A 24,285-nucleotide genomic window follows, 5' to 3' on the forward strand; every position below is an offset into this window, starting at 1 on the left:
GCATGTTGCACTTTATTGAACATGTAATTGATTTTTAAATTATAAACTGACAATGTCCCACTCTCTCTGTGGGCAGGAGCGATGTCTAACCATAGTTCTTTCTTTGTTTTATTGGACACTGTAGTCCTAAAACTGGAAAATAATGTTTCATTATTCACCGCCACCTCCTCTAACAATATCCCCATTTTGTTTGCTGTGAAGCTGTGGGACCGCTTCTTTCTTTGTTTTTTTCCCCACCATAGCTTATGTTGTTTATGCTTATGTTGGGTGGCCTGTAGCATAGTGGTTAAGGTAAATGACTGGAACAGGCAAGGTTGATGATTCGAATCCCAGTGTAGCCACAATAAGACCCGTACAGCTGTTGGGCCCTTGAGCAAGGCCCTTAACCCTGCACTGCTCCAGGGGAGGATTGTCTCCTGCTTAGTCTAATCAACTGTACGTCGCTCTGGATAAGTACATATGCCAATAATGCAATGTAACGTTTTCGTGTTGGTGCGTTTTGCTTGTTGGCACACTTTTATTGAAAATAGTGAATTACACCAGTAATGTGATGGTGCTTCTGGTAAATTAACCCTGATTGCAAAGTCATTTAAGGCACCTTGACAAAAATATTAAAACAATGTAAATAAAACATGACATGCCAAAGAAGGCGTAATGCCAGGTGGCGTAGTGGGACGAGGTGTGATACCACAATCTGAGGTGCTGTGTTCTTGCACCTATTTGGCTAAAATTATATATACAGTTGGATAATTCAGTTTTTACGTTTTTAATTCTATTAGTAAGTTCACATCAGTAGTGATAAATGCTATATTTTTAAGTATTCCTGCAGTGCTTTATTTATGAATAACAATACTTTCAGTCAAGCAGTCACTGCATGGTGTGAATAATCAATCCTGGAGTTGTCGATGGGCCTAATATGGCTGCACGTAGAAGCTATGCCGTAAGCAACCTCCTGAGGGATAGTTTGGGAAACACGCCTAGAAAAGTAAACAACTTTAGTAAGGTATACCTTTCAAGTCTTCATAAAAAGCTAAGAGACACCGTCATCGGGTAACACGGCCCAGCTCATTATCCATATTCTTTATTATATGCAGCCTTTTTTCTCCATTTTTGTTAAGGGTGCCAATAAAGCCTAAGGTATAATTGGCCAATCGTGTGGCAGCAACTTAATGCATGAAAGCATACAGACATGGTCAAGACAGTTGCTGTTGTGCGGGGAAAAATTCCCTTTTTAACATGCACACATGAGGTATCACAGGTGAGCATCGTCTGATGAAACAGATCCAGTAAAAACACAACAATAGCTATTCTTAAACCTTTTAACTTTCGTATTTATTTGCTTTTTTTAACAGTGTGTATAATTATTTAATGCAGTTTGCAGGTATACATAATTCCACAACCCATGCCATTGCATTAAGTTGGCAGTTACTCCACAACACCTGTTATTTATTTATTTTTAAATTTGTGTGTGCATAGGCTGCACTTAGAATCAAATGCCAAAACCATATGAGGAAATTATGAAAATTATGAAAGGACAATAAATTGAAACGACTTCTATTCTAAAACCTTTAAATAAGATAATTGAATATACTATATTGTAAAACGTTAACTAGTGTGGTGTAGGCTTAACAAAACTAAGCTATGCCAGTTATATATTAGAAAATATAGTTTGAGCAAATAATAAGCAGACTGAAATTGCTTGTGTATTGATATCACATTGAATTTATATTTTAACTGCAGAAGGGGAAACGCAAATGGTTGAGCATTGTAATTAAAGTCGCTTGCCATCAAGGGAAAATATGTACGTACAGTATACGTAACTCAGTCAATCACAATGGCTTCTGTTCTGCGCTCCATTGGCTTACAAAGATTCTACGATAGATTATTGCTGTCTTGTTCGTTTTCTAAACTCGTTTTCCTGGTGCATTGCATTTCTGGATAATGTAGTTTGTAGTCAATATACGCTCAGAAAAAATACATGGGAGCTTCATTTTTAGAAATACATATCCCATATTGCCCAGCGGTTTTCACGCCGCCTGAGTTTGTATTCATACTCACCACTTTAGCAAGTGAGCGTATCGTGGGCTGAATGTGAGTTTCAATATAATACCGACGAGTTCATTATATGCTAGTTTAACCAGTCTCTACCTTGCAATTATTTGTGTGCAATCCATGCGATTGTTGGAGTCGAAAGAAGCTTGCTAGTTTTACCTATGTTTTCCATCTATGCTTCCTTCCGAGGCAACTTGAACCAGCACAATTCTGAATTCTAACGTTACTGTATTGTAAATCTCCCTAGCTAGCTATCTGGTTATGTGCTCCTGATTACCAATGATCTAACCGCAACAGCCACGTGTGGAAAAATTAAACCCGATACTGCCAATATAAACGTCGTCTATGTGTACATATGCCGATAGTTTTTGATGATCTCCTCGCCCGGAGGCCATCAGTGATTCCACCACAGAACTGACGTTAATTAGCCAATATGATACTTAAACGTGACACGACACATTTTAGCAGTTTCGGAACAACTCGATTGCTAGCTCGTATACGTGTACCCATCTACCAACTATATGGCCAAAATGGCAGGTTCATAATATAGAAAATCAAACGGTAACGTTTACATAAAAAGGAAAGCGATACTGTTAATGGATAGATATCTAGCTAGCTAGCTTGCTTGTGCTGTTGGGTTTGCTAAGGCACATGTACGACGTGGTACAAATAGCTATAGTTTAGATATTACTAGTACAATAAGTTACCCAACAATCAGTAACTCCGACGCCTGGAAAACGTTTTAATAGTGTTTGTTAGCTAGTTGCTAGCGAGCGAAATCTGTAACGTTATGACTCAGGTTTACCAAAGACCGCTTATGTGTTGAGAATTGTTTATCGTGTATGTAAAATGATGTGCGTAAGATAATAAATGACATGTCAATTAGTTGTAGTAATGACATGTAGACATGTAGTAATCTCCGGTCTTCCATCTCGTTTCAGACGTGCCCTGACTTTGGCAGGACGACACTAGTTATTGCATCCTATGGATCACTGAACGAGGAAACTATGGTTCCACCGCGGCTCACCGGCGCACTCCGCTCCTTCTCAAATGTCAGCAAGCAGGACGATACAGAGGACATATACGACTTGAAGGCGAGTCTAGTCAGTTACTTTCACAAATCGTCATTAATGGTAATCGGTTTTAAGAAAACCATCTGAATTAGGGGTGATGTTCCATTGCACACACGCATGCATACCTACCAAGTTAGGGGGTGTTAGCTAGTTGCACCAGGTAAAAATCAATCCAAAATTAAGAAACATTACGTAGAGAAATGTACAGACTACTTGATGTGAGTTATTATTTACAATTTCTGTTATGAGTTGCTTTTCTACTACCATCCATCAGCTGGTGCAATGATGTTATCATGCCCTGCATCGCATCCATAGGACACACTGCAATAGTAAGTTTGTTCTGAGTAGAAAATCTAATTGTTTAGGCCAGGCCATAGGAGACCAGAACAGTCCTGATGTACACTGCTCTTTGTAAAACATCTATAGCCTTTTGTGCATAGCTGCCAAATCTCCCTTTATACTTTCTTGAATTTGTTGTCTCCCTCTTGTTTTTCTCCCAAATGCCCCGAGTTGGCTTGACTTGTGGTTCAACAGCAGAATTCAACAAATAATTTCATTTTGGTGTGGATATCATGTGAAGGTTCTGGCTGTTAAGTAACTCCAGGCCATTTACAGTTTGGTCAAATTTGAAACATATTAAAATATGCTTTCAAATGGCAATCAGTATTGTGATGCACAAACAGACCATAAGATTCATATTTATTTAATATTGTATATGAAGTGCAAAGATTGATGTTTGATGAGGCAGATATATTTAATGTAGTCACAAACAAGTTTCCTTGAATTAAATTTTAAACATAATCATTCAAAAGGCTATTTGCACTCTCCCTTCCAGACCACCACTTCTCTGTAGTTTCATAAAATAAATATTGATCAGGTGTTCTTTGACTTGCTATTCAACTTTACTGCTGGTTCATGGGGTCAGTTTTTGATGGCTGGCAGCAACACATGTTTGGCTGTGTGCCGTTTCGATGAGCTTGGATGACTGTCAGAGTGCATCGTTACCCGTTATCTCCTATCCTTTTCCGCAGGCCACAGGAAGATCCGACAGGTTTCACCCTAGGCTACATTCCACCTTTAGCTTCGTCATATTCCTAGTAAAATCATTAATCTCCACCCAGAACTTTTTATTTTTTCCTCATTATCTCTATTTTCTACTTCATCAGACTCAATATCACACTGAGTTTTTCCCTCTTTTGGTGGGAAACCATAGTAACGCTGCTTGGCGATAGTGTTTGTTCTATAGGTTGTCATGGTTACACATTAAAATAAATAAACCTGCATTCACACTGAAAACAGACGCACCTTGCAATGAATTTATTGCCAAAATGAGATGTACAGGGGGAAAAGCATGCTAATGGATTGGCGTAAGCCTTTCTTAGAGTGTACTGTATGTGGATGTTAAAATTGTTTTGCCCTCTGTCTTTCTTTTTGACAATACATTTATCCAAAAGTACATGTGCTATGAGTGCAGACCCAAGATTATTTAGATTTAATTAAATAATTTAGATTATTTGATTACCATATACACACCTATTAACCAATTTAGCGCAATGGCTAACTTTATCCCCAATGGCTCTGTCTGTCTGTAGGATGGCAATGTAATATCATGTAAGGAACTAGGCTTGTAATCTAAAAGCTGCTTGTTCAGGACACAGGACACTGTTGTTATACCCTGGAGCAACATACTTAACCTAAATCGCTTAAGGGTATATCCAGCCATATGAATTGGTACTATGTAAAAATGTGAAATAATTGTGTAAGGCTAAATGGCATTGCCTCATGTTTTTTCATATAGTATGATTACCATGGTTTTAATTTTCCCTTTATTTATTTATTGAAATTAATGACAATTTTTTTTTTCTTAATTTGCTTCACATTTTAATCTAATTTTCTCCCAATTTAGTAGCCAATTGTATTGGTACCCTATCTACTTCAATTATCAGTGTTAGCTGAAAATACACCGTCAACAACCCTGTCCCTTGGAGGCCCAGATGGATCTAGCGATCTTAAGAACAACACACTTTCTTCAAGCCGTATTGCCTCGCCCGTGACTGATTCTGAGGCGCCCGGGGCCAAACATTGTGCACAGCGATCCTAGTAACCCGTGCCGAGTGCCTCCCTCGGAGCGGCGAGCCAATTATGCCACTCCACGAGAGCCGGCCAAACTGGGCTTTGGCAGGACCGGGAATCGAACCCTGCTCCTCGGTGTGCAACTGTAATGAACTGATGCTTGCCTGCATCAAGGTCCGTTACTTTAGCCGTGTACCACCGCGGCTCAATTTTTGCTTTATTTAAAGTGAGAAAAGAAAATGGTTAGTTTGGAAATTATGTCGAAACTGGTCTACTCATGCTGGTCCTCTCGTGATGGCTTTGCCACGTTTGGTGACCCTATGCCGTTGTTAACCTCAAACCCTGATCTATTACTGAATGCCTGTGAACTGAGCGTGATCGCTTGCGTACATTGATTGATTTGCTATGGGATTAGAGACATTGATGGCTGTAAATTACAAAAGCCTTTCCACTTCAAGGCTTTGATAAAGTAAACTGTAAATGCCCAAACAGGATGTTACACTGCATTGTTAATTGGCTTAGGAAACGCAAGGTGATTAGCACGCCTTATAATTTAATGTTGCCCGCATTATGTAACTTGGTGTTCACTGAAGTTATTCAGGTTAATTTATCGCATATCACTCACAACAGTTGTTTTCCAACTCTGCTAATAAGTCCAGCTCCCCATCTGTAAAAAAATATGGCTATCCTATCAGGCTGCCTTTTTATATAGGATACTTCTTCTTTAAACATATGCATGCTTGATACAGGATTACACAAAATCTAATGATATGCACGTATGTCTAAACCTTTTTCTGTCTTCAGGGCACTGCGGATGTACTGACCCACTGCCAGCCCTCCCCCTCACCAGTCTCACAATGTACCAGCAATACACAATATCATCAGCCAAACGGCAGTTCTGAGGGGCCGGCTTAAGTTGTACGTTGTTATAGGTTTCTGTTAACTGATTACATCAATATCATTGCATAATTTATTTGCTTAGCTTTCCCAAGGGTAACCTGGCAGCATTAAACATGTACAGTATGTCAAAAGCTAACTCATTTCATTTAGATGAAATATTATCTGAGTAGTGCCTTTGGTAGGAAGTTCCTTTCTCTGTTGCACACTTTAAGGTTTCCGCGAGGGATTTAATCATACGACTCATGGGCCCATAGTGTATTACTTTTACTGCTACACCATATGGTTCCCATAAATAAGGGTGGGTTTCTGGTGAGGTTGTGGGGTTGTATGTTTGATTCTGAAGCTAAATGAGTGGCTTGACAATAATGTGTGATTTATACCAATAATAAGAATATATCTTTATAAATATATAATATAGATGTACTGAGAAAGGCAACAAGTGCAGTTCATGGCCTCAAATAGATAATTTTTCCAGAGTGAGGTCATTTGAAGTGTTAAGTAATGATCAAAAACTTGAAATGGGATTAATATGGTTGACTTCAGAAGCTATTCAAATTTAAATGGGAAAATTAGCTGAACATTAGCATTAGCATTTCACAGTGATACAGGGAAATATCTCTTGGCTCAGTGTTCTGAGAGCATGTAGAATTGAGCTCCCAGAATTTGTAGTAGTGTCACAGACTGAGGGATCCATCAGGAGCTAGCCAGAGTGATGAATTTGCTCTAGATTATCGGTTATGTGATGAACGGAGATAGGCTGAATGGCCCGTTCTCATTACTAAACTTTCTTTCATATTATGTTCTTAATGTTGGATTTTACCCTGGCCAAGGGCATCTGAAACAGATAAATAATGTAACGTAATGTGCGGCTGGGAATGGGTGGAGGCAAATAAGATAAAGTAAGGGCTTCTGCCTTGAACTGGGGTGTCAGTTTTTCACTTAACCGAGTGCAATTCTTGTTCATTCTCACCGAACGTTGTAAAGAAAAGTCCAGCGACAGGGAGGGAGAAAGAGAGGGATAGTTTGGCGAGGCCAAGACTATTTTATTTTATTTTATTTATCTCTCTTGCCCTGTTACCGCTACAATGAGGTCAGGCCTGTTTCCCGATATAAAGCCAACACTCAGTTTCCCTCCAGAGGTCCTCTTCCACAACCTTGACAGTGCTCTCATAAATCACGCATGCATGCATTTCAGTCCCACGTCCTGAAGCCCCAGTCCAAGCTGTCCTCTCTCCCTCTCCCTTCCCCCCCTTCCATCCCTCTCTCCCTCCCTCCCCCTCTCTCTCTCTCTCTCTCTCTCTCTCTCTCTCTCTCTCTCTCCCTCCCTCTCCCTCTCCCTCTCTCTCCCTCTCCCTCTCCCTTCCCCCCCTTCCATCCCGTCTTTGTTCAGTTGAGTCTGCTCCACTTCCTGGGCTCGGGCTGGGATTCGTTTGGGATACGGCAATGGAGGATTTTTCTGGGTTTTGTTATTACATTACTTTTACAGTTGCCCCCCCCCCCACACCACCACACCATGAGTTCTAACACCATTTGAGATTGACCAGGTTTATGTTAAAAAAGGAAATAAAAGTTTTTGGAGAAATGCTTGGTAAATTTCATTAAAATGTTGATATAACTTCCCCATTTGGCCTGCTAACACCTCCAAGCCACAGTCTGCAGTCTTGCCTCTCGGAGGTGAGTAATGGGATTGCATAACCGTGTATCTCTTCTTCTCGCCCAACCTCTCTCACTCGCTCCCTACCTCTTTTCAGGTTTGTCAAAATCTTGCAGTCAGCTCCTTTGTGCTTCACAGCCACTGAGCTGGGAAATGGAGATGAGCGGAAGGAGAAAAAAAAAAAAAAATGTGTGTGTGTCTCTGTCTTTGTGAGAAAACGGCTCCAGTTCTGCTCCCTTCTGTAAGGGTTTCGCACCGTGCTCCTTGTCATGCTAAACTTTGCCTGGGGGGTGACATTTTGCTGTGAAAAAGAACAGATTCAGAAAACCGAGATCAGTGTTGTGGAGCACTGAACCTCCAGTAATCAATTTAACAAAAGGGGGGGGGGGGGGGATCTTTCTCCGAATTAAGTAATTGATGATTCAGTAATTTTCAAGAAGTGTGTTTGGAAGTGTTTGGAAGGGCAAAGCACCACGTTCTGGTGTCTGTAGAATGTGGAATGCTGTGAAATTTGACTTTGTTAATCAGTATCTGACTATCTTTGTCCACTCTGTCTGTCTATCTATCTATCTATCTATCTATCTATCTATCTATCTATCTATCTATGTTTTCCTGCCTCTCGACCACTGCATGCGGGTATAGCTTTTGCAACCCTGCCCACCCCACCATGACCCTGACAAGGAATAAGCAGTTTAGAAAATCGATGGATTTCTTATTATTTTTGTTATTTATTCATTTTTATCTTTTCCTTCTCTTTGCAGTCCAAACGGCTGAAGAGGCAGGAGCTGCTTTCTAAGGGGGGCTTGACATGGAAGAAGATCGCACAGTTCTTCAGCCAGCACTTAGAGAAAGGAGAGCAGCACACCGCCACAGAGGAACTGAGAAAGATCCTCCAGGCAGCCAAGCAGATTGGTAATGGACCCGTTTCCCTGAGACGCCAACAGAGCACACCAGCGATGCCCGCTGTGTTTAAGAGGAACGGCTCACAGCTCTGCTTACGTATTCAGCTTTTAAGTTTGGGGCTGACAACTTTCGAAACTCGTTCTTTTGAGTAATTACATTTTTAATGAATTAAATTCTTTGCATGTTTGCAATAAAGCGACGAAACCCCGCAAAAAATACAATTTAGCTCCAAAACGGCCTTAATTTTAGTCGCTCAGCTCTGGCTGCTAAAGCTTGCCTGAAGGTGGAACCCTGGGCTGTTGCCATGGAAATGGAATGATGTATTTGTGCAGGTGTCAGGGCTAGCTTGGAGGGCTGCCACTCTTCTACGGAGCTGAAAGCACGAGTTGGCCTCGGTAGTGGTTTGTCTCACAGCGGTGATGCTTATTTGAATATCCCACCCATTAATTGGGTTTGGGTAATTGACTCAAACTTCTGTTGGGTTTTTTTTTGTTGAAAAAACTGGGGTCGATCTACCCCCCTAGCCTTTCCTGGCCTTTGTGAGCAGGAGGGGGTTCTATGGAGCTGCCTCAGGTCTTGCTGGCTTTGTATCAGATTTTTGAGTATTGATTTCTGGAAGCACTAAACCATGGGCAAACAACAGCACTGGTCAGTCCCCTTAGACCACCTGGAAATGAATTTCTTTTTTTTTTCTTGTGTCGTGTACGTTAATGTTATGGTGATTCTGGAGACGTTCCCGGGCTCTTGGCTCCTGCTCTAAGAGACTTCAAGAACAAATTAATTGCAATAGATAGATAAAGTCAGCTAGCAGCCTTCTCTGCAAGCAAGGTATTTTACTCATTGGCAGCATGTGCTTGGTTACGTCTTACAGGGAAGGTTTAAACACAAAATGGCGGTTTGCTGTGCCAATCACTGTGTTGAAACATGTACATGTAGACAGAGACTATCTTGCTCTAAATCAGAGAGGCCGTAGCCATAAAGTGACTCACATCCTGCCATCCCTACCCCATGGCCGATTACACAGCGTATATTCCCAGTGCAGCCAGCCGTGTGAAGATGTTGTGGCCTGGTTTCCTTTTTGGTCTCTCCCAGGTTGTGTGTTGTGGGGGTTCCTTGCCCCTGCAGTGTGGCCTTTTTGTGCAGAGAGCCAGGTTTGTCTGGGGCGCCGGGTTAGGTGGTTAGAGTGAGGAAACGCACCTCCGTCTTCGAGCCCGGACGTGACTGCGGAGCGCGACGGTTCGTCGCGTCCGATCACACGTCATTAGAGACGTCTTGCCGGGCGTCAGATTACAGCCGGCGCCAGCACCTGCCGGCGAGCAGCCCAGCCGCCCCGACGCGGCGAGTAATCGGGTTTGGCGTAATCCCCCCGTCTCCCCCCGCCTCTATACTGCCAGCGCAAAGCAGGCTTTCTTACCAGTGACGCTTATGACAGTTATAATTTTGTTTAGCTCAGAGGGACATGTGTGTGTGTCTATGTGTGCAAGTGTGTGTGTCTGTGCGTGTGTTCGTGTGTCTGTGCGTGTGTGTGTGTGTGTGTGTGTGTGTGTGTGTGTCTGCTTGTGCGCATATATGTGTGCATTCACGCGTCTGTGTGGGTGTGCGTGTGTGTATCTATGTGTGTGTTTGTGTGTCTGCCTGTGTGTGTGTGTGTGTGTGTGTCTGCTTGTGTGTGTTTGCGTATATGTGTGTGTGCAAGCGCATGTGTGGGTGTGCTTGTGTGTGCATATGTGCGAGTGTGTCGTATATGTGTATGTAGGTGTGTTCGTGTGTGTGTGTGCGCGAGTGTCTGTGTGTGTATGCATGTGGGTGCGTGTCATGTATGTACATAACACATCACACACATGTGTTAGTGTGTGAGCATGTTTGTGTGTGCACGCATGTGTGTGCGTGCATGTATGTATGTCTATGCGTGTGTGTGCGCGTGTGCGTGTATGTGTGTGCATGTGTGTGTACGCGTGTGTGCACACGTGTGTGTCCATGTGTGTGCACACGCGCGTGTGTGTGCGCTTTTGCGCGCGAACGCGTGTGTGTGTGTGTGTGTGTGTGAGCACACACCCCACTCTGCGTGTGATAAAGGGAAGCAGCGTGACGGGGACTGCAGTGTGGTGGGATCTTGGTCTCCCCGCGTAATCTCAGCGCTCCCCACTGACTGTCAGAGGGAACCGGGCGGCGCTCAGGAACCGCCATGTAAACACGGGCTTCTCACGCGCCTCACGCACTAGAACGGCCACCGGTGAGAAAGCAAGGCTCTGGGCCTCCCTGTCTACGCTTAAACGCAGACGCCGATCGATAGCAAGATTCCAGTGGGCCGTGAGCTGAAAATGACAGCTTATCCAACACAATGAGAAATATGAAGAAAATATATTAAACGGCCTCTCACTGCTGAACTGACTGACTAAGTCACTGTCTTTTTTCAGTTGTGCAATTCTCAAAATAATGTACACTCACCAAGCACTTTATTAGGTATTTATTGGACTTATGTTTTAGATAAGTGCTGCTGTAGCCTATCCACTTAGAGTTATGATGCGTTGTGTGTTCAGAGATACTCTTCTGCATACCACTGTTGTAATGTGGGGTTATTCGTGTTACTGTCACGTTTGGCCATTTTCCTCTGACGTCTCTCATTAACAAGGCGGTCTGCAGAACTGCTGCTCACTGGATTTCTTTTCTTCTTTTCTGCACCCGAAGTATAGAGACTAGTGTGCGTGAAAATCCGAGGAGATCAGCAGCCTGTCTGCCACCGAAAATCGTTCATTTTTTTTCCCCATTCTGGTGGTCGATGTGAACATTACCTGAAGCTCCTCACCTGTATCTGCATGATGTATGCATTGCAGTGCTGCCACACAATTGGCTGATTAGATAATTGCATGAATAAGTAAATATCTTCCTAATAAAGTGCTTGGTGAGTGTATATTTTTTGGTACTGTTGTGTTTAAAAAATCTTTGAGAAAATACAGCCCAAGCGAATGTGAACAGGGGTGTAATTAGCCCTCCCAATGCAGATCGGTTGGGCCGTTCCAGGTTTCGCCAGAGGTTGGTATGCGTGTACTCGCTCTGCGCTGGGTCCGCCGCTGCCGTCTCTGTTAAACAATGGCGTCCTCTAACTCTGAAGCGGAAGAAGAAGAATAGCTGGAGTGCAGTACGTATCACGCTGATGAAGTGTTGTTCCCCAGCCGTTCATTTCCGAAGGAACGTTCTCTTCTCCGACATCGTCGTCGAGGCTGCGATTAGCGCGCTCTCTCCCCGGAAACCTGCCGTCTGAATGATTCTAGTCCTTTCCGTGGGATTCGGCAAAGAAGAGGCTTCAATTTAAAAGCAATGAGATGTATCAAAATGAACCATCATGCCCCAACAAAGGGACTGTGGCGGAGACAAGCGGGCGAAACGGAGAGACAGTTTCAGCCGATTTTAATTGGTTTAAATCCTTTTCATCTGTTTCTGCTCTTTCCTCTACTTATCCTCTGTCTTTGACATTTTTTCCACTAATTGGACAATTAGCCCTGAGTCTCATTATTGCAGTGCGTCAGAACGGGAATTGGATGAAATATTCCCTAAATGAGCTACAGAGGGAACACTTTTTCTGTCTTTTTCAAAAAAAGTTTTGTCCGTGATGCTCATCTCTGCCATGTTGAGCACACTGGCCGCTTTGGCTTTTGGCAGTGAGGTCAAAGGTGGAGGAAGTATACCTCACTCCTCGTAGAGGGGGAAAAAACAGCCGCGGGCCGAACTGACGGAGGGCCTTAAAGGAACAACCTCTGAGTCATATGCATGTGCTGTGTGTAAAGTATCAGTTACTCACACTGTGCTGGGGCTGATATTGCAATTGTTAATACAATTTCCGCTACTTCTCAAACGCCTGTTTTTCCTATCTGTTAAAAACAAATTATTTGGATTATATGGGGAAAATTATAATGATAAATTTGGCTAATGTTAATATGGGGTTTAATATAGTTCCCTGTTCACTCTTAATTTAGCAGTTTGTCCTAGTTTGTGCCCTTAGTTTTGTGTGTCTGTCATTAAAGGTGACACACTAATGGTGGGAGGGTGAGGCTTTGTGAACCCAAGAATGGTGGAGACCAGCATTTTATGGAACTCACTGTAAGACACCACAGGAAAACAATCTTTTACTGCCTTGCCGTATTGCGAAAGACAGCTTTGCTTAATTAAGAGGTGTGTCCAGTGCCCAACTGTCCCTGGTCCCACAGTGCAGCCTTTTCACGGTGAGCCGTGTTGTGAAGAGATGATTTGAGGCGATGTAGCATCCACCGTGTTTATATCACGCAGAAGCTGATAGCAAAATTACATGTCACAAACAGTAGCAGAGCTCCGATTACGAAACCGATCCTTCTTCTTTAGTTAACAGTGTTTATCGTCGCGCGTGCTCATAGCGATCACGGAGAAGGCATTTCCATTAGCGCGTGTCAACTTTTCGATAGCAGCTTCCCGCGGCCTCTTAAATCTCGGTAACCTCAAGGGAGTCGAGCATCGTCCCCACGCGCGGTATTAATCTTTGCTGTTGAGTCCAAAAAACACAGGTCAGATCAGATGAAGGTTAACGCCGCGTTCCCTGTTGCTCTCTGTCCCTCTCTGCAGTCGGCACGGACTTCGGACAGGAAGCGGTGGAGAGCGCCGCCGTCTTCCTGTTCCGGACATTCTACGGCACGGACCAGGTGGGACATGAGGAGACGCGCGCCATCAGGCACATGTTCGGCCCCTTCCCATCCTCCGCCGCGGACTCCTCCTGTGCTGCCGTCGGCCGCCTCGTCTCCCCCCTGGACGAGACCCAGGTGGAGGCCTTTGTTAAGGCCGAGACCACGGCCCACGTCTCCGACCGCGCCTCCTTCGGCCGAAACATCGCCTTCTCCTACGACGGCTACGCGCTGGATTACCTGGAGAACCTGCCCTGGGACGAGGACGATGGCAACCAAGGCCACGGATTCAGCCTGGACTTCGACAGGTTCCTCAACAACCAGCAAGATGGGCGGAGGAAGGGCCCTCAGGACGGGGCCCCCGCCAGGTCGGGGAACGACGATGGGGCCCTGCTCAGACAGGAGGTTGAGCAGTACCTCTCCAGCGGGAACATGGAATCCTCCAACACCGAGGAGCTCTGCACCTCCCTGTTCGAGATGCTGGCGTCCCAGAAGACGGACGATGAACTGCAAAATGAGGTGAGCGTCACTCTTCTGGGACTTATTCATGTACTTACTTCTTACTTGTGTGTGATTATACTCCGTATTAGTATGTATTTGAGAGTTTTTTGATCTTTTATACTGATGTTCATTCAGAAGGAATGATTCAAATGTTTCCCCCACAATTCCTTGCTTTTTCTCGGACAAAAGAAGAAGTCTTGTCGCGTCTGCGGTGAATTGTGGGAGAAAATGTATTTACTTAAAGAACATCAGCGGAAAAGATCACAAATTTCTAAATTACCACTAATATGAAGTACAATCAGGAATTCTGTTTGGTGCAGTTTCAGAACGGTAGATTGAAAGCAACAAACTCAAAGGAAACCCTCAAACAGAATTCCTGATTGCGCTTCATATTAGTTTGTAATCGAGATTTGCGATCTTTGGCGCTGACGTTCCTTTAAACAGATTGCGTATTATTCCTCCATATTGCCTTGCTTCTTCCTCTGTCAGAACCGTCAGAAGATGGCGTTTGGAAAGGGTTTGGTATTTCAGGTGCGCTCGCTGTGTAAATTAGAAATCCAGTCATGCACTAATAGTACTGTACAACATGGCTCTGTGACCTTACCGTCTGCTAGGAGCAGGTTTGGCCTGTGTTTTGTGTCATCGTAGAATGTTGACTAGCATTGCATTCCCACGGTGTCGTGACCTTGACCTTTGGTGGAAACCAAGCTCAGTGCTGTATAATTCATACGCTTCCGCCCTGTGAAAGGTGAAAGGCAGACCGCGGCTCTGGAACATCGGCTCCGCGGTAGGATCACCAGATCACCGGGTCGCCAAAGAGCATCGAGGGGTTCTTTGGCCAGGGGAATAGAAAAGAGCTTGAAATGTTCATTCGGACAAATTAACTGCTCCGTGGGATCTTAAGTGAACCAGTTTTTCTCATTTTTTATGCTTCAAATGACCTGCCCAGTTCAAAAAAGAACAGATTTTTTTTCTCACAAGAGATAAAATTGCTAAAAATATTTTGCTAAATTGCTAAAACTTTAGGGTAATTAACAAAACTGAAGTTATAATAAATCTGGGCCAGTGAGTGTAAAATCCGAATCGCGATGCGACGTGATGTTTTTGTGAAAAGCCGAGGTGCTTGTTGTCAGTCGGCCAGTTGTGATTTCCCTGAGCGACACGTTTATTTACGGGTCGGACGGAAAGGGGTGCCGTCGAGCAGTCCCGCTAGGAAGTGGAAAAAACGAGCGCGGCGGAGAGCGCGGCTGCCAAGTCGCAGAGGGAAACGGGCAAGCCTCCCGCCCGGAATTCGCAGGTACTTAATCCGAGTCCCACTCTTGCCGAGCGCCGAACAGCAAGGTCGTCGCGCGTCTTAATTAGTATAATTTATAAAGCACTGACTGTTCCCTCTCTCCTGTTATTTCAGTGCCATAAAAGTGCTCTGGGAACAAGAAAAATAACCGTTAAAACTGCAGAAGGCCCAAGTTGCGGCGTAAAGATCGCAGCTGTCGGTTATTTTCGGCTCCCACCCCTGCCAATGTCTACTCCCCATCCCAAACCCCACAGCCCGAACCCCACAGCCCCCACCCTTACCTCCTGGGCACATTCTTGGCATCCAGCCACCTGGATGTAGACTAGAGGCGCAAGTGGTGTCTGTCCCCCAACTTTGAGATTCTGCTCGAAATAAAGTGAGAAATCCCCATTGACTGGTTCCCTGTGTTTCCCTCCCACGGTGACCGTGTGGAACGTTCATGTTGTGGTCACAGTGGTGTTTGACTCCAGATGGTCCGACGTGACTGGGTCTCTCAGGTGCACTGACATCTGTGTTTCTGACCCTTCCTGGCCCTCGTTATCTTTTTCCCCTCGCTGGAGGATTATCATGGTAAATGGACTGCATTTAAACAGCGCTTTTTTTCCCAAAGCACGCGCATTCGCATGCCGACGGCGAAAAGGCTCGAACAGGCAACTTTCCCGACTGCCAGACGACTCCTGAGCTAATGTCGCCCCATCAACATTGCCATCACCATCATCATCATCATCATGAGCTGCAGCAGCATCACCAAAACCATCATTAGCATCTGCATTGGAATCATCATAATCAAAAGCGTCATTCACGTAACATCTAGATTTCTTACCATCAGAATTGCAGCAGTTTAAATATGTAATATAAAGGCAGCGTTTGACACATGAATAACCTTGTATATAAGTCACAACCTGTCATAACCCTGCCGTGCAGTTTTTTGTAGGACGTCATGTTGCAAGTCGTCCTCTTCTCTCTAACCTGTCCTGTCTTCCTGCCTTTCCATTCCTAACCTCCCTCATTTTATCCCTCCTCCCTCTCTCCCCCCTCTCCCTCCTGCCGCACTGAATGGGAATTGTAGTACCTGAGATACAGTGTGTTTTAATGTTCTTCACGTACTTGGCATTTGGAAGCAAACTCTCCCACTGACATCCTTAGATGTAGGCTGCCCTTTGTGTGTGCTGCTCGCTACGCGCTTCTTCCCGCGCGAGACTCCAAAGTCAACAGCGGAAGTTTAAAGGTGCGCTACTTTTCTGACACCTCTGCCATTAAGCTTGACAAAAAAGAAAAAGGAAAACAAATGGTCATTTTAATATTTCACACTTTGTACTCCGGGTATGATGACATTTGCTGCAATATCAAATGTCCACTGTAATCTTTCAAATGCCCTGGAGAGAGAGAGAGAAACAGGGAGAGAGAGTGAGAGTCTGAATTAACACACAGACACATTAGTATAAAATGTGTAAATTAATGTAATTTTAAATCATTTATAAGCATTTTGCCAAAAGGGGAATTTTCTTTTCATTGAAGTGCCTTGAAGCAGTTGTTCAAAGCAACAACAAAAAAAAAAACGTGCATATGAATAATTTGCGGCAATATTTCACAATGCGATACGCACTGGCACCCACATGTAACCGGACCATTTGTTTGCCAATAAGCCTTGTTATATTGTCTAATCGATATTAGGTATATTAATGCAATAATAACGCGCGTGTCCCCCGTGATAGAAGCAGCGAGTTTATCGACGTAATCAAACGGTGCGTGTGGCCGGGTTTTTGATTAAAAATAAATAAATAAATAAATAACTGCCCCAAGGTGGTGGGTTCCCATTCGGCCGTGATGAAGCCTTATCCTGTCAGCCTCTCCACCTCGCCGCTGACTGACCGGGTTCTAAAAGTTTACGTTTATTTCTCTGCACAATCATTGCCTGTCTGGCTATCGCGCCGTAGGTCAGCAACTGGAGCTTGCGCTTTCATCGACAAAATGTCATATTTCTCTGCGCTGATCTGTTGGCCTGATCTAGTCCCGAGTTATCTGCCATTTCCCTTCCGTGATATATGGCCCAGAGCGGGAGGTAGTGACTAATACTGATGTGAGAGCGGACTCCTCTGAGCCTGGCCCGGGGATAGCTGCATTCACCTCCTCTGACTCACCGCCGTGTGCGGTAAGTGCCGTGTCCGCTGCACGCGTTGTTTCTCATCGATTGAGCGGGTGGGACCAGGGCACAGAGGACCGGGTGGGAGAAACCTGGTCTGCATTGCGCCTGAGTTTAGCTCCAGGTACGGCTTAGCGGCGCTGGGAAATAAAGTCCTTGGAGGTCTTCCGGTGTCTGGGCTGGAGGAACAGTTCCTCTCTTAGCCTTCGTAGATATGGCTTGTAGGAAAACAAATTCAGTGACCACAAAGAATGCTCTAAAACCAAAAATGTGAAAACAAATAAAACAAGAGGGAACATTGGCTCCAAAAAACACAAGGACATGAAAATCAAATGGGTGCCACAGGAGAGAAGCGGTGACAACCCGCACAATTGGAAGCAATGACCTGACATCATCAAAGTGTGCCTGTCCCCCCCACCTATTCTACCCACTCTGGTAGCTTCTGAGATCTGTGGTGACCGCTGAACAAAAGAGCAAAACTCTCTCTACACAAGTGCTGTGCAGTGGCTTTTTCAAATTTGAAATAAAATAGAATATTTTCTTTCCATCGCCCACTGAAACTGCTGCCATAACTATGGTTTTTCAGTGCTTGCCACACTTAAATTTTCATATTTAATGAGATAAAAGCTAGATTCTCTTAGGATTATGGATTTTAATGAGATTCAAGCTGCATAAAAATACAGGCAATTAAGGGTTTCCTGTCTCTCCCACCCCCCTCTCACAAAAAATACCTCAGACTAACTTGTTCGGCTCTGCATTTTGAATTTTAACAAGATAGTACACTAAGTACACTCAGTAGCACTTAATTACAGATACCCGAGAGAGAGCCCATACAGTGCGGTATGTTAATGGCGAACAAAATATTCCCATGAAAGAAGACTGGAGAGCCGTAACTCTGGGGACGAGTTCAATTGATCATCGCTGAAGAGCGCGTTCGCTGCTGGTCGTGCTCGCTCGTGCACTGCGGGGCGAGATTTGCAGCGTTTGTCCACGCGGGGTGTTGTTTTAACGACGCGCGCTCGCTTTCTCTGCAGCCCGATGATGTGCGCCTTTGTTGGAGGGTTGGGTGCAGTTTTAATGACGCGCCTCATCTTCAGAGGCACAGGGGAGCGTTAGCGTTAGCACCTCTGTTACGGCGGGGGGGACATTTTAAAAGAGTTATGCCTTCGCTCTGGTAAGGGCGTATGCTGAGTTAATGGTACGCTTCTTTGTGTTGGCTTTTGTGCTGGGTTTGTATTAATGATGGGCACCATTCTTTATGTTGAAGGTGTTTGAATTTTTTTTAACAAAATTTGTTCTTTGTATGAAACTTTCTTTTCCCTATTTCTTCTTTCTTCACTCTTCTTTCTGGTCAAATTTAGTTTCATTTTTTAAATTTTGTATAGCGCTTTTCATAGTGCTTTGTAGACTGTCACAAAGACGCTTTCCATAGTAAACAGAAGAAGAAAAATGGGAAATATCAGCCCTAAGCCCCAAAATAGCATGAGGTAAATGACTCCCTAATAGGAGAAAAACCCTCAAACAATGGCGAGAAAAAGCTCCCCGATGGGAAGAAATCTCGAGAGGAACCCGACAATAGGGGGATGCCCATCCTCCACTGGTCTATAGGTTGAGGTGGTAACAGTTGAGGTATTAAGCTAGCGGGTAATCTAGAGAGTCCACATGGACGGATGTAGAGTATGTAGTTCAGAGGGAAGGGATGAATCTGTAGCTCCAGGATGTGTCAAAGTGTGGGCATGAACCAGGAGCCAGGAGAGGAGCAGGGCTGCAGTGGTCCACAACCTCAGGGCGGGCGTCTGGTTGGAGTGGTTTCATTATAAGTGTTGTTTTAATCACTTATGCCTTCATTTCAGAGCTGGGTATTATCTGAATTATATACGTCTTCATTAGCAGCTGGTAGTTTTACTTAAATTATGCCTCTTTCGTAGCAGAGGATGTTATCTTAGCAGCTCACACCTTCCATCCTAACAGGAAGGTAGTTTCAGAGATGCTATGGGCTGTAGCTGCAGACCCCCGCTGCACTGTGCGGATTACGGAGCAGCGCCTCCGGTTTAGAACAGTGTCTTCCTTCCCTCACAGATGTCTTTTCCCATGTACTGTCACGGCCAATTAGAATCAACAGCAACCACAACAAAAAATCCTCGCTGTCGTCTACTTCAGCAAAGTTATTGTTTCAAGAGACGTGACTAATTACAGGTCAGGAGACAGGCTGAATGCTAATCCTGAGACGCATAAACATTTTGATAGGTGCTTTGATACCATGTTATTTACGGGGAAGCTCAGTTACATGCAGTACATTTTGTTCTGCACCCTGTTCATCTCAAGTTTGCAGGAGAATGACAAAAGAAGCTATACAAAAGCACTACATGCGGAAAGGGCTACTTCAACACTAGCGGCACCTGGCGTATCGCGATCTGGCGTATTTTTGATTTAGCATTTTCGAGATGATGCGCTTATGCAAAACAAGATCAAGCACAAAATGGAGAACGAAGAAACAACGCACAATATTTTTTTTAAAGTAACTTCATTCCACTTCTCCGTTCCTTTGTCTCTATCTCCTCTGGCACATCAATTCCACAGAGAACGCCTAGTTTTCAATTGTTTGCGTATGCAGAGACTGCTCTGAAATCGTTTACATTTCGCACAGTCACAGTTTGCTTACTAAAAGTCTCCGTTTCAGTGAAAAAGTGAAAATTATGTCCACGGAATTGTAAACCTATTTGTATAACTACAGCGTCCATTGTTACTCATCCTACCTCACACAATAGCAATGCATGAATTTTGTGTGATTATATGTGCAAAATTAGTTTAGCTTGGGGTACACCTGGGTACCACTACCTGTTTCCTATAGGGGATTTTTTTGTGAAGGAAATGGCTCAAACTGTCTTTCGTTTCTGATTATTTTTTTCTTTTATTTTAAGAATACTGTTGTTTAAAGCCAAAATATTAAGAAAAAGTCATAGAAGGAGGAGGGTGTTGCATTTACAGTGTTGTTGTAATTTTAAACTTAAAGTTCAAATACCCAAAGGTGTTGGCTCTGGGCTTTCTTGTCTGTTGGCACATTAAATCATGTGAGAGTAATTTTGTGTTAAAATAGTGGCATTGATGGGCTACAGTGAGTCACCATGTTAAAAACACAAACAGAGGAAGTACATCATGTTTTTATTGACTCAGGTTTATTATTTGAGGCACTGTCCCTGATTGTGGATCATAAAGGATATAATGAGCACCATTACATTAATATTCATTCAGTATTCATTTCAGGTGCTTGTCGTGAATACCCACCAGCTACCTGCATCAAAGCTAGATTTCTCTAGTTATTTTCTGTTGCTTTCTGTAGATACCTGCAGAATTGTTTCCCTGCTTAGCATAAATATATTATTTAAAATAGCAGGGTGCACAAATAACAGGGCATTTTTGATAGGTGAGTGGTGATTACTTGGTGATTACTCCCCGGGGAATAAAACAAAATGACTGACTTCTTGAAAAGTGGAGAAAATGTTTCCTTATTGGAAATGCATGTTCACCTCACTGTGGGGTATATTTTCTTTTGAGCAGCCCAAATATAAATAGGCAAGTTCAAGTTAATCTTCTTGATTTATAAAGCAATTATGACGATCTTTTTCTGCCGTTTGATTTGATAATCACACGCATGCTGGGTGTTAGAGAAAGCGCGCTCTAAGTCTTAAGGCTTTTGTTATTTCAAACTCTTGACACCTCCGTTACGGTCGCAACACCCTTGTTTATTACTGTGGCACTCATTTCCATAGGAGCAACGGTGTTATTTTAATGGCGCATTCCAGATAGGTGTGTTCGTACTAATGAAGCTTCCTTTAATTTCACCGTGGGGCGTTGTTTTAATGATGTGCGCCTTTGTTGAGCGTTACTTTTCCAGTTTTGATGAAGCTTTTTGATTAAGCAACCAGTTCCCAGTTGCTACTGGCAGATTTCAGTAAATACTTCATATTCTTTTCAGCGAGTGGCTCATTCATTCAAAGGGCAGAAATGCTTGTGATCTGTATTGCAAATGAACACAGCCCTGGGAGAATGGGGCTAGGTGAAGGGCTAGGGGACTATAGTCTGGCCAGGAATCTAACTAGGAAATTCTTGTGTTCTGAGTCTTTTTTTGTGCAATATTATCTTCTTTGGGATGGAAAAGAGGAGAAATGATAGGAACATCCCCAAATTTCCACTTTCAAATTTTGGGATTTCCGGTCGTGTTCCGGCGCGTTTCCTGTGGCAGTAATGCCCTCTGTTCAAGACCTGTGGTCATCACTCCAAGGACTAGAGCTTCACTCGGAGGAGACGTGGGAGGACTGGCTGTCCTGATGTAGCTTATTCTAATTCATGTATTGAGTTTATTTATCTGTTTATTTTCTTTATGTTTAGCCTTAAATCCTCTCTCTTATCCTCATTTGGAATCTCCAATTTGGAATTTTCTTTTTTTGCCCCGTCACAAAGGGTGAGTCGTAACAAAACGTACGGCACGCTCAAAAAGCCAATTATCTGATGGGAGAAGATCGGCACTCTGTATTATTGCAGGAACAGCAGCAGAGTTTATTAGCAGCACTCCGTCTTAGGTACCTAGCAGGATTATGCCGTAATAAACTCAAATGTGCACCACGGAAAAAAGGCATATAATTACCCAGATTCATGTAAACACACAAAAGTCGAGGCGATATGCTTCCTCCGTGGCTGCTCTTCCTCAGGCTAAAGCTGACCCACCCTCCAGGCTGGACATTTAAATAAGCCAATAATACAGGCCTAATGTCAGTTAGCTCTTCTGTGTTGCCCTTCAGCGTCAATATTTCATATTCAGACTGTTATTCGGCTGCTTGCTGGCCTTTCGTTTCGGTTGGAGGCGAGTTTATTTTCAGTCGCTTACAGATACATATCTGCAGTTCCTGGTGCTCAAGCTACTCCCATAGCGATTCTGCGGATTTGGAGAATGTAGCCATCTTCTAATGTGAAAATATTATTTGATTAAATGAGTTACATTAGGTTGACTATGGCGTTATTGTGAGGAATGCTTGCGGGTCTCTCTATTCCTTGCCGTGTACTATCCCTGTAAACTGGAACTACACTGGATGTGTATGCTAGTAGAATAAAACTTGTAAGGCTACAAGACTATGCACCGCACAGCCTGTGTAACAGCTATCATCCGCTGGCATGGATGAAAGCTTTGCACTTAGAAGGCTACGTGTCCGGTGTAATTCTAACCTCAGGCAGGTTTCTGGTACCCTGTCAGTCAGACGTTGACAAGGACGCGCGATGAGGCGACGACAGTGGCGAGGACCGACGCCCTCCCTCCCTACGTGATGCTGAAGCCAATCATGTAGCACCCTGCTGGGCTGCTGACCACAGTCCGGACTCCATACTGTGGGCCCATCCAAAGACTGGAGCAGAGCTCCCAGAAGCCCTTGTTCTAATGTGTTAACATCAGCGGTCTGGCAGCTCAGGGGCCTGTTGTCTTGCTGAGTGGTTTTTTCCTGAACGCCGGTTCCAGGTGTTAAAGGAGGCATCAGCGTTCAGGGATATGTCCTTTTACGTTTTAAACAGGCATACACTTGGGGGGGGGGGGGGTCTTGGGGATACCGCGACTGAACACGTGAACGCTAACCGCAGTTTCATCCCCGCCTTGCAGCTGTTTGAGCTCCTGGGTCCTGAGGGCTTCGAGATGATCGGGAGGCTGCTCCAGCGCAGGGGAGACATTGTGGACTCACTCCTCTCCGCCCTGCCCGAACAGAGGCTCAGCTACCTTCCCGGTGAGTTTGTGTCGCGATAGTGACAGTACCTCCAAGGCATGTACCAACAAGGCTGGACAGATAGAGGAACAGGGGAAGAAGTGAGTGAGTATGCCAGATGGACAGAGGGCATAGTCTTAAGAGCAGTACTACTGAAAGTCCTGCAGTGTCCAGTGCCTGCAGGTATTTGCTCCTACCGATCACTACACCACATGATTTCACTAATTATTTCACCTGCTTGGTTCAGAAAGCGAATGACTGAAATCACAGTTGAAGCAAATGCCTGCACTGTGGACACTGTGGCCTGCAGGACGTGGACGCGTATTAATAATAGGGCAGCAGTGTACTGTGAAAGTTAGTGAACTGGGGCTTGTAAGTCAAATCTTTGATTCCCGGGGCCCTGCTGTTGTACACTTCAGCGAGGTGCTTAACCTGGATGTCTTCAGTGATAACATCCGGCTGTATAAATGGATGGTATGTTAAAATGTTATCTTTCTGCATAAGGGTGTTTGCTAACTGTCAAAATGTGTGCATAGTTCCATGTTCACTTAGAAAGCGTTTTGCAGTAACAGTGAGAAGACTGCGGTCTTCCTCTCCGTTAGCCCGTTAGCTCTGTTAGCTCCGCGCTCCCTCCCCGGCTTAATGCTGTTGAGCTTCATCCGCTGTTGAAGTGAAAAGGACAGGTTTATCAGCCCGCCGGCTGACAGGTGATCCGGGCCTGGGTGGCAAGGTGTGGAGCAGATAGCAATGCTCCGGCCCCCCCTGCCCGCCCCCCCACACTGACAGCTCTGAGTGGCCAAACCGTTCCTGTCTCTGTAAGAGCACGGGGGTCGCGCCTGGGGCGGAACTGGCAGAGCCAGGGCTGTGCTAAAATACCCCACTGATCAGAGACCGGACATACTGACATTACATCTATAAAAACCCTTTTAGGAAACAGAATGCTAGTAATGATAAAGTATGCAGTTGTGCATGAAGAACAATAAACAGCTTACATAGCCAACTGAAAGTAGCAGTAAAACCATCTAAGCGAACACAACCCTAGTAATAATGATAGACTTATACACAATTGTGAGAACTATAATAACAGCTGACATAGTCAATTAGAAATTACAGTTTTTGTGTTTGTTTGACTCTGTTTCAGTGATTTTGTGAGAACGACATGCTAGCTCGTTCGCCGTACCCACGGATTTGGGAAATGTGAACTTAGTGTAAAGACAGTGAAATGGGACTTCCTTTCTCCAACTCTGACAACCCTATACCCCCCCACCCCCACCTTCTATTCCCAACTCGTAGCCATTT

The 24,285-nt window shown here is 44.3% G+C and overlaps 1 protein-coding gene across 2 annotated transcripts in view; it reads left to right on the forward strand.

Annotated features, from left to right (window-relative positions):
- Positions 1–2,023: 2,023 nt before the first annotated feature.
- ascc3 (activating signal cointegrator 1 complex subunit 3) overlaps positions 2,024–24,285 on the forward strand; it is a 244,015-nt gene continuing 221,753 nt past the window's right edge. The window contains exons 1-5 of one of the 2 annotated variants that reach the window (XM_061237731.1): positions 2,024–2,091; positions 2,994–3,146; positions 8,514–8,664; positions 13,249–13,823; positions 22,887–23,007. In XM_061237731.1, coding sequence (XP_061093715.1) covers positions 3,060–3,146; positions 8,514–8,664; positions 13,249–13,823; positions 22,887–23,007 — 934 coding nt within the window. In that variant the 5' untranslated portion in view covers positions 2,024–2,091; positions 2,994–3,059. Of the gene's footprint in view, positions 2,092–2,122; positions 2,614–2,993; positions 3,147–8,513; positions 8,665–13,248; positions 13,824–22,886; positions 23,008–24,285 lie in introns of those variants that run through there. The other variant, XM_061237739.1, reaches the window with a different exon arrangement.

This window comes from Conger conger, chromosome 1 (assembly GCF_963514075.1).
Source record: "Conger conger chromosome 1, fConCon1.1, whole genome shotgun sequence".
Taxonomy (NCBI): domain Eukaryota; kingdom Metazoa; phylum Chordata; class Actinopteri; order Anguilliformes; family Congridae; genus Conger; species Conger conger.